Source organism: Ictalurus punctatus, chromosome 6, assembly GCF_001660625.3.
Source record: "Ictalurus punctatus breed USDA103 chromosome 6, Coco_2.0, whole genome shotgun sequence".
NCBI classification, from domain to species: Eukaryota; Metazoa; Chordata; class Actinopteri; order Siluriformes; family Ictaluridae; genus Ictalurus; species Ictalurus punctatus.
This window is the reverse complement of record NC_030421.2, coordinates 28,339,914-28,355,955: the sequence shown is the minus strand read 5'-3', so window position 1 is coordinate 28,355,955 and position 16,042 is coordinate 28,339,914. Positions and strand designations below refer to the sequence as shown.

The 16,042-nt window shown below is 39.3% G+C and overlaps 1 protein-coding gene across 6 annotated transcripts in view; it reads right to left on the bottom strand.

The window, feature by feature from the left end:
* lrp2a (low density lipoprotein receptor-related protein 2a) overlaps positions 1-16,042 on the bottom strand; it is a 72,090-nt gene that overhangs the window by 14,845 nt on the left and 41,203 nt on the right. For 4 of the 6 annotated variants that reach the window (XR_008396597.1, XM_017470582.3, XM_053681077.1 and 1 more), the window contains 15 exons: positions 15,402-15,425; positions 14,760-15,002; positions 13,439-13,564; positions 12,730-12,849; positions 11,710-11,841; positions 10,460-10,661; positions 9,908-10,203; positions 9,024-9,690; positions 7,881-8,051; positions 7,534-7,757; positions 7,001-7,178; positions 6,690-6,886; positions 5,147-5,392; positions 4,673-4,801; positions 2,471-2,590 (listed from right to left, as the gene is read on the bottom strand). Coding sequence is in view for 5 of the 6 variants with exons in the window: in XM_017470582.3 (XP_017326071.2) it covers positions 2,471-2,590; positions 4,673-4,801; positions 5,147-5,392; positions 6,690-6,886; positions 7,001-7,178; positions 7,534-7,757; positions 7,881-8,051; positions 9,024-9,690; positions 9,908-10,203; positions 10,460-10,661; positions 11,710-11,841; positions 12,730-12,849; positions 13,439-13,564; positions 14,760-15,002; positions 15,402-15,425 (3,075 nt within the window). In the remaining variant the exon portion in view is untranslated. The remainder of the gene's footprint in view (positions 1-2,470; positions 2,591-4,672; positions 4,802-5,146; positions 5,393-6,689; positions 6,887-7,000; positions 7,179-7,533; positions 7,758-7,880; positions 8,052-9,023; positions 9,691-9,907; positions 10,204-10,459; positions 10,662-11,709; positions 11,842-12,729; positions 12,850-13,438; positions 13,565-14,759; positions 15,003-15,401; positions 15,426-16,042) is intronic. The other 2 variants (XM_017470585.3, XM_047155911.2) reach the window with 1 other exon arrangement.

The following is a 16,042-nucleotide window of genomic DNA, read 5'->3' as shown; positions in this document are numbered from 1 at the left end:
ATGTGTGTGCAAGCATCCCAGTTTGAATGCTGGAAAGTTCAAAGGACACAAATCCTGCACAATAAAATTATGCCGGTAATGTCGCATGTTTTGAGTGTGGAAACATTATAACAGATATGATGTATTATTCTAAGACAATAATTAACACACACAGCAAATAACCGTTAAGTATATAATTGTTAAATACAGTTTAAGGGCAAAACACCGCAAACAAATTGCTGCAGTAAATCTCTACACACACAAACCAAACATTTAACACAGATAACAGAGTTGGTTATGTTGTGTTTTGCTATGTTACAGGATTAAAGGGTTATCTAATGAGCCACAGGTTGTTTTTCACAGCCTGCCACAGTTATAAAGAACCCCGTGTTCCGTGGGCCATTTTTATGAGGTGAGTTCATAGATGAATTCATTAGGAGGAGTGAAGCTGTGCACTGCAACATGCCAGCTCCTGTGTGGGGGGAGAGACAAGTGCTGAAAAAATCAGCACCCCTTTCAGTGTAAAAACTCAGTGATTTAGCACAGGCTCCGCTCATCCTTTCACCCAACTCACAACCCTCATCAGCTTCATCTCTTCCTATTAGTGCTCTATTTTTCTGCCTCTCACTGTCTAACCTCCCTTCAGGCTTCCCTCCTGTTTCCTCACAAGGTTTTTTTTTTTTCCAGAAAAGCTGACACGTTCACACACTGTGCTGAGAACAAGGTAACTATGGTTAGGATAACTAGGTTTATTGCATATTCACCTATGATCTTGCCACAGATTAAATATGGTATCTGATTGTTAAACTCTTGACTGTGATGTTACCATGGTTTTACTTAGGTTAAGTCATTGTTGAATACTGGGTTTTTATGTAATATGGTAGAGGAAACCACAGTTTACTATTTTTCCCAACTTGCCATGGTTAAGGCTTACCCAACAAAAGAAAAAAAAATGTTCAACTATTTAACCATGGTAAGATCTTGTTCGTTTTGGGCAATATACAGAGTTGAGGTATGCATTTGTAGGGAGTAATTAATAACAAAAGTGTACACATTGATATTCAGACCTCAGATGAAACTACAGAATTAAGCACTTTTACAATTTCCTAACTTTGTGTTAAATGAAGTTGTGTGCACAATTAACTGTCAGTGCAGAATATAAGAAATAAAATGCAAAATAACAGGATGTGCCGGATCAAGCACTATTTAATAAGCTGCTGAATAATGAAGGCCAACATCATATTGATAAATGAAACCAAGTTTGCAGTCATTAATGCAATAATTTCTATAGTACTATTCATGCAGCCATATACTAGCATTATACCTGACTTTTATTTTAATGTGTGCCATGATTGCATTCTTATATCAATGTTTGTCTTTTTAAGCTTTTTTTTCATTTGTTAATTGTCTATTGCTTTTATGTTATGTTGTATTACTTTTGAAGGCAAAGAATACGTAATGTATCTGCTTCCATGGTTTGCATGTACTATTTCCCCCCCCCCCCCCCCCCCCCCCCCGCTTTCTTTTTATCTTAAAGGCAAGTGCTTGTGATTAAAGGACATGGTGTAGAGACACTATTGACAAAACCTGTCTCTGACATTTCTACTTTGAGGCGTGAATTACACGAAGCTGATTTGTGCAAATTGAATGGGACTCATTGAAAATAGACTTTTGGTAGACTTTATGTAGGTGGTACGTGTCAAAGTAACATCCACATGAATGCCAGGACCCAAGGTTTCCCAGCAGAACATTGCACAGAACATCAAACTGCCTTCTTCCCATAGTGCATCTTGGTGCCATCTCTTCTTCTGCCACTTGATGTGAAAGAAAATATGATTCACCAGACCAGGCCACCTTCTTCCATTGCTCCATGGTCCAGTACTGATGCTTATGTGCCCATTGTAGGCATTTTCAGCATTGGGCAGGGGTCAGCATGGGCACTCTTTCCGGTCTGCAGCTACCAGCGCCATATGCAGCTGTGATGCACTGTGTGTTCTGACACCTTTCTATCACTAATGTGCCACAGTAGTTCTTCTGTGGGATCAGCCAGATGGGCTAGCCTTCGCTCCCAACGTGCATCAATGAGCCCATAGCACTGTTGCCGGTTCTCCGGTTGTCCTTCCTTGGACCACTTTTGGTAGGTACTAACCACTGCATACCGGGAACACCCCACAAGACGTGCCATTTTGGAGATGCTCAGTCGACTAGCCATCACAATTTGGCTCTTGTCAAAGTCATTCAGATCCTTACGCTTGCCCATTTTTCCTGCTTCAAACACATCAACTTCAAGAACCAATGTTCACTTGCTGACCTAATATATGCCCTATTATAATATAATAATAGTATTGCTGATTGTGCATGACTGTAAACGGAAGCAATCAGGCCTATCAAAAGGTTTTAGAGAAAAACATTTGACCTGCACTGACATATCTTGGTCAAAGAAACCATTTCCTGAAACACAAGATTGATTTCTGTTATACAAGCTACTCACTGCAATTGCGTTCATCTGATCCATCTCCACAGTCATTGTCTCCATCGCACTTCCAGCGCAGGGGGATACACTTGTGGTTATCACAGCGGAAATCTCCAGCAGGGTCACAGGTCAACTCCTCTATAAACATGACACAAGGGTCAAGTTTTGCTACACACTTACTCACAAAAAGGGTCATGCATTCATTACCTATATTTAATCAGATAAGTTGACAGAGCGCATATCCTCTTTTAACGACCATGTCAGCCCTTTTAAATAAATAAATAAATAGATAGATAGATAGATAGATAAATAAACAAAGAGCTAAATGATAACTACACACTTTAACACACTCTCTCTCTCTCTCTCTCTCTCTCTCTCTCACACACACACACACACAGTCTTATTTATGCAGTAAAACACACAATCAGCACACTAGAGAAAACGGTAAATGAATATATTGTTTGTTAATGAAGATCACAGTTCTGATCTTAATATAGAAACCTGCAATATGTGAATGAGCACAATATAAACATTCTGACAGCACAGAGTTTAAAACATGACACTGAACAAGCACTATCTCTCACAAATTTGTTATCTGGACTAATTTTACAATTTGAGTCTGCAGACATGAGAGATAAATGAGACATTCTTTAGCACCTTGTGGCATGCTGTTTAATAAAGACATGATGATAAATGCAGCACTGAACTGTGAAGGGAGAGAAAACACTGGATTTAATTACAGCTAGGATGAAAGTAGTAAAGGGAGTATAGACACCCCCCTCAATACACACACACACACACACACACACACACACACACACACACACACACACACACACACGGACCAGTGAGTCATAGCAGATATGCCACAGAGGAGATCTGAGAAGTGAGGAGAAGAGAAGAGCAGACACTGCTAAACATACAGATACACCCCTCTGTACACACACATACATACATGATCCAAGAGGTGCCCCACCTGGCATTCTTACACTCAGATTAGGGAGATCTCTCCTCTCTGTGCAGGATGGCACTAATGGAGTGGGGGGATGCTGATAACATTTGGGAGGACTGGAGTGGGGCATGTGTGTGTACGTGTGTGTGTCAGGGTCAGCCCACAGAACACAGAGCTCAATCTGCACTGACAGATCGCATAGGAATTTTTATATATACATGCATACTGCATTTGCATAAATGCACTTACATATGTAAGACTACTACATATGACTTTAAGAACATATGAATAAGTGCTGGGAGTTAATTAGATTTTAATATTCCACTTGTTATTAGAGTTAAATTCACTATTAATGATAGTTTTACTGCAGTTGCATCACTAGTGTTCAATTCTCATTGAGTGAGTCCAGCAACCAGTGGAGACAGGGAGGAGACAGGGCTTACAACATCTTAAATAAGTAGTGGCCTAGTGCTGTTATTAAAAATGACCTGAAACCATCGGATTTACTGATGAATTACTTATCTAACTGCTGCTGTTTAATTTCTCTGCATATTATTTTCTTTAATAAACATATTGCATTTAATTATTCCGTTACTGCGTCAGCACCAGAACAAATGAATATGTATTCTCATCACATAATAAGGACATTACGATATTTTGTTGAAATATTTTTTTATATCACAAGAGCTTGACATATGGTGACATAAAACACATATAGTATATTGCTCCTATTCCATTTAAAGACACACACATCGGATTACACTGGTGCCTGACACAGAACTAGACACACACAGGCCATAAATCTATGCTGTAGTCTCAGACTAGCAGGGGGTTATGCGAGAGATCAGAGGGAGCCATTCATCAGAGCAGGCTCTTCTTTTGCTAATGTACAACCGGAGTGTGAAGGGTGAAGGGATGAAAAAGTAATCATCTCCAACATCTCCACACATATAGTTCACACACTGCATGAAATTAATTCTCCTAAATGAAAACACCTATTGAGATTATATTAGCATATTTTCAACATAATCATAGGGAAGTGGACAAATTAAATTCACAATATTTACACTGGTTTAAGCTCTGTCTGGAAAGATATCTTAAAATTTAGCTCTTGAAACGATCACTTCTAGTAGTGTAGTGTAGTGTAGTGTAGTGTAGTGTGAACAAACAGCGATCTGCCGACATTGAAAGTCGTGTAGTGTGAACTTAGCCTTAAACTCACAACCTTTTATTAACTAGTGAAGTATCTTACTGTGTGTTGCACTCACCACAGTTCTGCTCATCACTGTTGTCCCTGCAATCGTTTTGTCCATTGCACACGGCCCAGAGAGGTACACAACGGTAGTTTGTGACGCAGTTAAACTCACTGTGGTCATCACATCGATATGCTGGACCCACTATGAACATAAAACAAAGCGACAATCAGAAACACAGTGCGATATACACCCAATATTTTAAAATGCAATTTATCCAATTCCGCACACACGAATCTTACTAAATCAGAGGCATAGTATTCACTGATTGATTAAAAAAAATGCAACCTGAATCAGAAAATTATTGTTTGGGTTCAAAATGGATGCATTTTCTCTTTGTTTAATTTGTTTGAATCCACACTATCCGAAATGAGCAAAATGAAAGTAAATGTATAATGTTGTTTATAAGGTTGTCTATCATGCATGTGAATCCCCTGAACAAAACGAAAAAAAAAAATACAACACAAGCCTAACAGATGCTACACTCACTGCACTCATCGATGGGCTCATCTGAGCTATCTCCACAGTCATCATCTACATCACATTTCCAGCTCTGAGGGATGCAGCGGCCATTCCTGCACTTGAACTGGCCGGGACGGCACGTTCTGCTGGAGCAGTGTGAAGGTTCTTCGTCTGAGCCGTCTCCACAGTCGTTCTCCCCATCGCACTGCCATGCCTCCGGGATACAGCGCTTATTACTGCACTGCCACTGATGCGACTCACACTGGTGTGTTGCTGAGACAAGAAAAAATCAACTCACTGTGACACTGAGCACGTTTTTACTAAATTTCTATGTAGCATATGAGCGATGAATGACCATGAACAATAATTTTGCTACTTTTTCTAAGGAAAGAAAATATAAATGTTTGTTCTGGTTAGAGCATGGATACATTAAACTTTGGGAAAAGTACAGTACTGTACAACAGTTTTAGGCAAATGCAAAGAAATGCTGTAGAGCAAAGATGCCTTCAAAAATAATGAAATTAAATGTTTCACCATTAAAAGAAATACTATAAAGAGCAGTAAACAGTAATAAATGAAACAAAAGCAATATTTCTTGTGATGAACCTTTGCTTTAAAAAAAAAATAGTCTCAGGGAGAACTAGTGCAGTTTTATAAGGAAATGAGCTGTAAGTTTTATTGAGCGTCATGCAGAAGCAGCCACAGTTCTTCTGGAGACTTTGACTGTCGCACTTGCTTCTTATTTTTGCGGCAAAATTCAGCAGCCTTCATTGTGTTTTTTGTCTGAAAAGTGTCTCTTACCACTTAATCTGCTGCTTTCTTTAATGACATACAAACCATTTTCTGTAACATTTAATTTTGTGCTAGAAAACTAATGTTTGGAAATCTAAAATGTTTTTGTTCTGACTCGACAATGTAGAAGCCATAAAATTACATCAAATCTGTAACAAAGCTTGTACTAAAAAAATAGGGTGCCCAAAACTTTTGTACAGTACTGTATATATACCTAGAATTACTAGTAGCCTCTTGGGCGGCACACAACACAGCAGGAAACACTGCTGCCTCACAGAGGCCCCTGTCTCTCTGTCTCTGTGTCTCTGTCTGTCTGTCTCTCTCTCTCTCTCTCTCTCTCTCTCTCACTCTCCAATAACTGCATATCAATGGCTCAAGCCTCCGCTTTACCTCATGGCCACATTACCACCTCGGGTGTGCATTTATTTTTCTAATAATTCAATGGTCTGTCATCAATTATTACTTATTTTTTTCTGGAAAATCTAAATTTTCTGTCATTTTGTTTGCCGTTAAATGTGTGTGCTGTGGTGGACAGTAGGCTAACACTTCCGTTATTTCAGTTAACTTGCATTTACTGAAAAATAATTGCACCTCAGAACGTCTGCCAGCCAATCAGAATCGAGAATTCAACAGCACTGTGGTATAAAATATATATACACAAAAGCATAAACAAATGGTCAATTACAACTGTGACATAGTTTAAGTTAAAAGGACGTTCCAAACAAGAGCCAGAGAAAGACTAACTATGACCATGTGATTTATTTAAGTTTTTCCATACCACACAGCACAGAGTCCTCATCAGATCCATCAGGACAGTCGTGGTTTGAGTTACACAGGAAATGTGAGCTGGTACAGTTTCCGTCATTACACTGGAACTGGCCCAGGCTACAGTGGCGCAGGGGGCATGTGGACGGCTCATCGGAACCGTCCCTGCAATCACGCTGCCCATCACATTTCCACCAGATAGGGACGCAACTACCCAGAGACAGACAAAGGACAGAACAAGCACTGTTAGCAAAACACAGATGTAGGCATCATAATGTAAGAACATAGAATCTCACAAATCACACCCAGTTCTGAGGCGCTCACCGCTCATTGTCGGCACATCTATACTGCGTGCTGGAGCAGCTGGGCAAGCAGCGGGGCACGCCCCCTATCTGTACAGTCAGGAAGTGGTCAGGGCACTGACAGGTGTATCCCCGCCCTCCAGCTTTTAAGAGACATAGGTGAGAACAACCGCCGTTGTTCAGTCCACAGGGATTGGTTACTGAGGACCGGGAGAGAAACTGTTACACCACATGCACTTACCACAAAGAAACAGAGGTTGACCTCCCTCTTACAGAGATAAGACAAGGGTATCTAAAGACCGCAATCTGTCTTGGGAAAATACGTGATTGATAAAAGGGATTGTCTTTCCTGGCCAAAGAGGGAGTGGAGAGAAAACACTTGCGGCATTGTCTTTGTCTTTGTAAATATTGGCACATACTCGAAAATGGCTTAAGTAGACATTTAAAGGAAGAGATAATGATCAGAGATAATTGGCATAATGGCTCCAAGAGGATGAAAGCCGGCAGTAGAGCTTGTGATTACACCCCGCTTGAGTTCCTCTGTCCCAGGCTCACCTATGGGCTGACGATATGGGTGAAGCACGTGGATATCAAAGGGTCTGTGAGTCGTGTTAACAAGAGCTTGGCGCCCACTGCCATTGTACTTATTGCCTTTCTCTACTGTGCGAGTGTTCCAGTCTGTCCAATACACAGTGTCCTCAAACACAGTTATGGCAAACGGGTGAGGAAGCACACCATCATAAACAGTGTGGCGGTGGCGGCCATCTAGGTCAGAGAACCTGCAGAAGAGATTTTGAAAGTGCTGGATATATTTTTAGAGCTTTATTGATTTAATAGCTTTATATTTATAAATTAACAGTTGAACACTTAAGAGGAATATCATCATTAAACATTTTACTTACTCAATGTAGTTGAGGTGAGCATCAGCCCAATAGAGCATATCATTGGTGTAGTCAATGGTAAGGCCATTGGGCCACTCGATCTTAGTGGTAATGATGGCAGACTTGTTGTTACCATCCATTCCAACACGACCAATGAAAGCTTTATTTCCCCAGTCTGTCCAGTACACATATCTGCAAATAACAAACAGAATTCACTTGAGAACTTAATGTGCTATTTTACAAGACAGGAACATCTGAACGTGTACATAAGCCAAGACACTTTAAGACCAAATTTAGCATTTGTGACATGCAAAAGTTTCTAATTTCTCAGTAACTTACACACTTACACATGTCAAATGTGTTACAAAATTACATCATAGTAATGATAATGGTAATGGTAATGATATTTAGAGTCGTGTCATACATGTCCCTGCCTCATAGCAAATTAAGAATAGCTGAAGTAATCTACAATCTGTTTTCAAACTAAACCCAAATGCTCGAGTTCATATCCAAGATTGACTCTGAGCTTGTTTGGGGTAAAGTGTAAAGCACTGGACATTTGTTTTCATACAGGATTATGCAGATCAATTACAATTTCATACATCATATCTAATTTGTACAAACTTTTTACGAAGATTGATTTTTACAAAAAAATATTTTTTAAGATACATTCCTTCATTGTTGTTGAGGAATTATACATTTAATGAGTGTTTCTTCATATAGAAATAATTAAGTTTTTGTTGTATTCACTGTAGTCAGATTTTCAACTGTCTTCATTCTATTTATCTAGAAGACTATATGTTTCTGCAAAATGGGAATAATGGGAAGGATCACTTTCACACATTGTACAGCAAAGCATTCCCTTAAAGTGAACCACTGATCACCATTTCCAAAACTGCACACAAGTTTGATAACATCTTTTGAGCTTGGCCAACTTGGAACTTGAACTTGGAACTTGGCCAACACTTGAGGCACAAACAAGCTTAGGTCCAGGGAAAAAATAGCAAGTGTGAAAACTCCCTAAGCTAACACAAATTTAGTTTGAACACAACTGAATGCATACAGTATTAAGGCCTTTCATTTGTAAAATGTAATAAACTATGAAACTCTGCAAAGAAGACTTCAATATCCTAAACAGAGAAAGACTAAATATCAGTCACTCACCCAAATTTTGGATGCACCACAATAGCTCTTGGATTCTCAAAGCAGTAGGTGTTGTTAGCATCCACACAGTGTTCAGCCAACTTCTTAACAAAGCGTCCGTCTAGCTCAGACACTTTCAGACAGTCTAGAGAGCTGTCCACCCAGTAAAGCTTCCGTCCCACCCAGTCCACAGCCAGGCCTTCTCCATGCAGAATGTCACTCAGCACCACCTCTTTGCCTGTGCCGTTAAAGAACATCCTCTCCACCACACGGCGGCTCACATCGATCCAGTAGAGACGCTTGTCAATGCGGTCAAAGTCCAGAGCCACAATGCTGCTGAGGCCCTGCAGGATGAGTGAGTAGGCCTCTCCATCTGTAGATAGGTTGCGCAGGTAGTAGCGGTTGCTGAAAATCAGGTAAGGGCTGATGTTGCTGTTCTGCCGGCAGCGGTGTCCATCTGGCTCCCGCAGGAAACCTGGTGCACACTTACACACGTAAGATCCCAGTGTATTCTCGCAGATCTGACTGCATACGCTGGGCGTCTCTGAACACTCATCGACATCATCACAGCTCTTCTTATCAGACATAAGGCGGTAACCAGGACGGCATGTGCACACAAAGCTGGTGGGGGTATCAGTGCACTCGTGGTCACAGTGCTGCATAGATGGGTCTGTACATTCATTAATGCCTGAAAACAATATCACGTGATTACTAATGTAGTAGCAGACCAACTGAAGTTATAAAGTATCCTAAATATCCCTTACTGACAAGTCAGACATTCATTACCAAAAGGAAAATCATCTTTATTATTATTTTCATGTCCAATTTAGGCTCAATATCGAGAATGCTGAAAAACAAAATTTTTCCTTGTGTTAACTGTATTGTTTCTGTTTGTGTCTACTCACCACAGCCTTTCTCATCACTGTTATCATTGCAGTCATTGCTGTGGTCACACACTTGGCTGGACAGCACACAGTTTCCATTGTCACACCTAAACTTCCCAGGAGGGCAGGTAGGGTCTGGAGTGTGGCACAGTTGCGGCAGCTCATCTGATTCATCTCCACAGTCATTATCACCATCGCACTGGAAGTCCTGTGAGATACAGCGACCATTCTGACAGGTGAACTGGTGCTGTTGACATGCCTGGTATAGACAGCCCTGCTCATCACTGCTGTCTCCACAGTCATTACGCCGGTCACACCTACCACACAGAACAGATGCAAGACAGATGTTTGTAAGTGTGTCTAAATGACTTATTCTTTATTGTTGAATCCTCCCTTGTTCACTTGTCACAGATGTCCTTACATGTGAATACAGTGACATATTTTTAGACATGTATACAGTAAATATGCCCCCCCCCCATGTACATAGTAACATAAACATCATGGCCACAGCTGCAGAATTAACATACCTATTTTTCATTGAAAATATATAATGACAGTAGAATTATTTCTAACCTGTATGCGCTGCGGATGCAGAGGCCGTTACTGCAGGTGAACTCAGTGGCAGAGCAGGACCTGCGTGTACAGTTCTGGTGCTCATCATACGCATCTGAGCAGTCTGCATCTCCATCACACACCCAGTCACGGGGGATACACTTCCTCTGTGGAGGCCGATTATTCACACAGGTGAACTCCAGTGGTGAGCAGGTTCGATTAGCTGAGAATTCAAAACCCACCAAATTGATTAGAGAAATGCCATTCAAAATGTTAAAATTATTTGATATAACACAAGTATGTCATACTTTACAGCAAAATGGGAATCCATGGCACAATGCTTTCACTTGTTTACCTTATAGAGCATTAAAAATAGTTTGTTGGCTTGCAGCAAGGAAGCCAACTGTGGCAATAGAGAATGCACCCTTTGTCATTTGATGTTAAAATACAACAAAAGAAAAGAAAATTTCACACTACTCTATCACTTAAAGAGGCAATATTACTGCAAGGCTTCCACACTGACAGATGATTTGTGTTCAAAATAAAAAAGTCAGCTCTCACCACAGCATATTGAGTAGGCACATGGGAGCTAATTTCACTGTTCAAATATTCTCCAAATCCATTATCCATTATTTGCCTAATGCAAGTATACATGTATCAGTTTATAAATGAATTAAATTAATTAAAACAAATGACAGAAATGATCATGTCTCCTCTGTAATAATGTCCTGCATGCAAGTAAGGTTGTGTTTTACAGACATAGGATACAGCATGCTAAGAAGACTGAATAGCAAAAATTTATTACAATAAAGACATCTGTTTTTCGATTTGGTTCTCCACACATTTCAACATTTCAATGGCATTACACAATGCGGCATCAGTTTAGGTTCATGCTGGCTGGGTCCCAATTGACTGAACTTTGGCATCACATTGTTTGGGCGCCTCAGAATCAAGCTGCGTATTGTGAGCAGGCACACTGGATAGAAAATGCATGGCAGATGGAATCCAGAGTGAGCCAGTCAGCATACACAACCACAAAGCAGCGAGTCAGGCAGGGGAAATCAGGAATGCAGATTCCTTACTCTAACACGCTAGACATCAGCCACGAGCCAGGCTCTTCTGCATTTCTATTGAGCTGTCTGACTTGTCTACAATAAATAAGGAAGTACAAAAGAGGAGAGGAAAGGATAGAAGAGGATTGTATTGAACTGGATAGCACTGGAGATAAGTTGAGAACTTATAGGGGAAAAACAGAAACAAGGATCACTAACCACAGTTGTGCCTCTGGTCTTCATCACTCATGTCCCCACAGTCGTTGTCTCCATCACAGATCCAGGAGGATGCGATGCACCTGCCATCATCACAGCGGAACTGGTCTGAGCTACAGGTTCTCACAATGGTGGCTGCAGGATTAACACACATCACAAGCCATGCCTGAACAAGTAGCAGTGCAATGGCAATGACAATCAAACTTCTTGTAATCTACTCAGATCCTGAAAAGCTAGACACCAAAGACTGTGGTGGCTGTATGCACTTAGAGTGACAGAATTCATAGAGAGAACAAGCATTATGGTGCTACTTTCCTCTCTTATTCACAGGCAAGACAAGGTGTGTAGGGGAGACTTATGAAGAGGAGTGTGAAAAGAAATTGGTGGTTCCACTGACTAGTGCTATAGCAAGAACACTACTACAAATAATACAAAGACATTCATTTTAGACATCTATTGCTTAAAAATACTTCTCTGTAAATATATACAACAATGTGAGCCAACATTTATGAAAATAAAAAGCATAACATGTAACAAAATTTTAACTTAACTGTCTAAACGGACAATTATCAATTCCTAAACCTCAAGCAAACCTTGTTACCTGAGTCATGCTATATGAAGTCTTCATATTAGTCTTCATATGAAATGAATGTTCATATTATGCTCAAAAGTTAACATGCTAGAATATACTGTAGTGAGGAATGTGCCGCGTCCACGTTTTGACTGCATATAAATGGTATTGACCAAAATATTTAACGCTGATAAGTTTCTTCACACCAGCTTTAAAACTTTCCAAGAAACTTGCCTATGCCATCACTGGGTCTCATTATTAAACATACTGAGTATATTTTCTGTGTATTGTCTATTGATGTCTGGATATTCAGAAATGTTTTCAACTTTTTCAACAAATTTGCTATTGACCATGGCTCTTTAAATGATTTTCCATTCATAAATGATATACAGTATGTACTGCATGTATATTATGCAGTAATTCTAATTATGAAAGTTATGCGTTTAACTCACTGCAGGTGGAGGGTTCATCTGACTCGTCTGCACAGTCAGTGCCACCATCACAGTACCAGTGTGCTGGTATACAGCGCCCGTTTGAGCAGCGGAACTCATTCTGGGTACACGTAGATGTTGCTAAGGAGGCAGAGCAGATTTTAAGTCACATGTAATCTTCAAAAAAGGGCTTATTTGGGTGACTCAGCACAAACCCTCACTTCTGGGAAAACAATCTCTTAATAATGGATCTTTTACAAAACCATAGCTAAACCCACTGTGGCATTTTGCTAGCAAGGCCTTAATTAGATACATTTAGAAATTTATTTGACAGACCATAATGGGAATTATAAAATGACCCACAAAACAAAACAAACCATGATTATTAGTTACTGATGATTATTGCTTAAAATAAGGTTTAAATATGACTGAAAAAGTGACTCACTGTCAATTTACAATGATTTCAATCAACCTATATTTCAAGCTAACCTTAGATTTATATGTGTCATACACTGGATACAGATTAAAATCACTCCTGGACTTAAAATGCAGTGTGATTGAATCCAACACAAGATTTTATCTCTGTACAGGAAACTTGCAAGTTATTACGATATTCAGTAAAATGGACAATAAAATTGACCTCTACTAAAGCAAAAGGACCAAACCATCAATATATGGTGTCTATTCAATGCATGTACACTACTCTCATTACATTACACACAGAACATACCGCAGTGTGTGGGGCTCTCATCACTCATGTCTCCGCAGTCATTATCCCCATCACACAGGTATGAACGTGGGATGCAGATGTTGGTGCTCTGGCATTTAGTGTGGCCAGGCTGACAAGTCCTGTCAACTAGAGAGCAAAATATCGAATGTCAATCTAACTTAATAAGCAAGCGGGTTTTTACATCTTATATGTGAATAATAAAACAATAATGGAGTGTCCCTTTATAGGAAAATGATCAATGACAGGGTGGTGTTGTGCCATTACAATAAAGTTTATATTTTCCTATAACAGAACAAAAAGTTTTATTCTTCTTATACCACAGCAATTTGACAACAATAATAGTTTGTAATTTAAGGAACAACATGTCATGCTTTTTATCCATTTATAGTTATGTTTAATGCTGTGGAATGTCCGCCAAACTAGTTTCTGTTATTACTTATCACTTACACTCAACATCCACTTCATTAGGAGCAATCGTACACCTGCATATTTGTGCAGTTATCTAATCAGCCAATCATGTGGCAACATCGCAATGCATAAAATCATGCAGATACAGATCAAAATCTTCAGTTTATGTTCACTTCAAACATCAGGATGAAGAAAAAGTGTGATGTCTGTGACATGGTGGCATAGTTGTTGGTACCAGAAGGGCTGGTTCTAGTTTTTCATAAACTGCTGAAAAGCATTGAGCATGCACAAAACATATAACCTTGAGGTGGATTGGCTACAACAGCTGAAGACCACATTGGGTTTCACTCCTGTCAGCCAAGAACAGGAATCTGATGCTATCATTGGCAGGTGTTCTTAATAAAGATGACAGTGAGTGCATATTATAACATTATACCAGCTATAAACAGTCGCTCCCTCATCATCCTCTATAAAGGACAAGAACATGCATCTTGTCATGTTAGAGAGAAACTGCAAAGGACTTACTTACAGAAACTTACAGAAACAGCTATACCTCTGACTGTGCTAACATTGTTAACATTGGAGACACGATTCAAAAATATTAATAAGCATCCTCCTTATAGAAAAAAAATCACCAACAATTATACGTATTGTTAAATATCTATTTATGTGGAGCGTCCTCCATACAAGCTCCTGTAAATGAGTCGATATTAGAACAATACCATCTGAACAAGCAGAATTGAGAATTCAACATTGCTGTGGTATAATTAAACATAATGGAATTAAGTATGATTATATTAAGAGATATATTAATGTCTGTGAGATCTTATATAATAGAAAACGTTGGCTATAGAGTTTTAAACTACAGATTTTTAAAAAGGTACTTTTCTTGGGGATCAGAGATCATGCATACCACAATCTCGTTCATCCGAGGTTCCGTTGTCGAAGCAGTTATTGATGCCGTTGCACACGTACTCCCGAGAGATGCAGCGACCATTGTTGCATGCAAACTCTGTGTCTGGGTCGCAGGGCCGAAACGAGCAGCCTTCCTCATCACTGTTATCACCACAGTCGTTATAGTGATCACAGCGGTAGTGGTACGGCACACACCGGCCATTTCCACAGGTATACAGAGTAGGCTCACAGGTGTGAAAAGCTGCCAATGACATTCAAAAGAATGAAGTGCTTTTTTAAAAAAAAAAAAAACCGTAAGCAACAATGAAAAATATCTACATGATATTCTACAGCTGTGTTGTTAAGCTGACTCTAGTAGCTTCCAATCCCAAGAGTCTTTATTAGTGAAGCAGTTACAAGCAGACAGTCTAGATTTTCCAAGATGGTACTTCACTAACTTGGCACTACTATCAGTGGATAAGTAAGTTTGAAAACACTAGATATTACCTGAGAGAGAAATAAATGCCGCCACTTGTGGGACTGCATGCAAAAGAGCAATGCATTTTCTAATGATTAGTCATTTATGACAGAAGGATAGGAAGTGCAGGCAAATCTAGATTTATTCTAAAACAGATGATCAAAGAAACATAATCATACACACCAAAAGCGAAATCACTCTTGAATCCTGGAGACAGAGACATTATATTGCATTAGGCAGAAATTGGCCGCACATTAGCAAGAAGACAGAGCAGAGACAATAGCAGTAATACATGTAAAGACCACCCATGTATAAAAAATTACACTAAATATTGAGAAAGCTAGAAACATATCATTGCAGCATGCCAGATAGGGCATTTAAAATGCCAGAATCACATGGTACAAATCAACCAAAACAACAATAGGCTGCTTTCACACCAGGTGATTATTTATATTTATATACATTATTCGTTTAGTTTGATCCAAAATGGATTACAAATGACGAAATGATTATTCACAACCACCAATGTACATTTTAAAAATCCTTATTATGACAAAAATACTTAACTGCCAATATTTTAATATAGCTTAAATTGCAACTACTGTGGTATATTCACTGGTACACAATGCGCATCCATCCTACTTTAACACTTTAATATATAGTCAAATCACACAAGCAGCTCATCTTCTGTTGATTTTCTGATTCCAAATCTACAGTGAAGGCAAGCAAACTCTTCATTGCCAGAATTAAATCAGTCTTTCACATTTTTTTTTTATACAAATGTTTATTTTATTTTTATTACTGATAATAATAAATCGAGACAC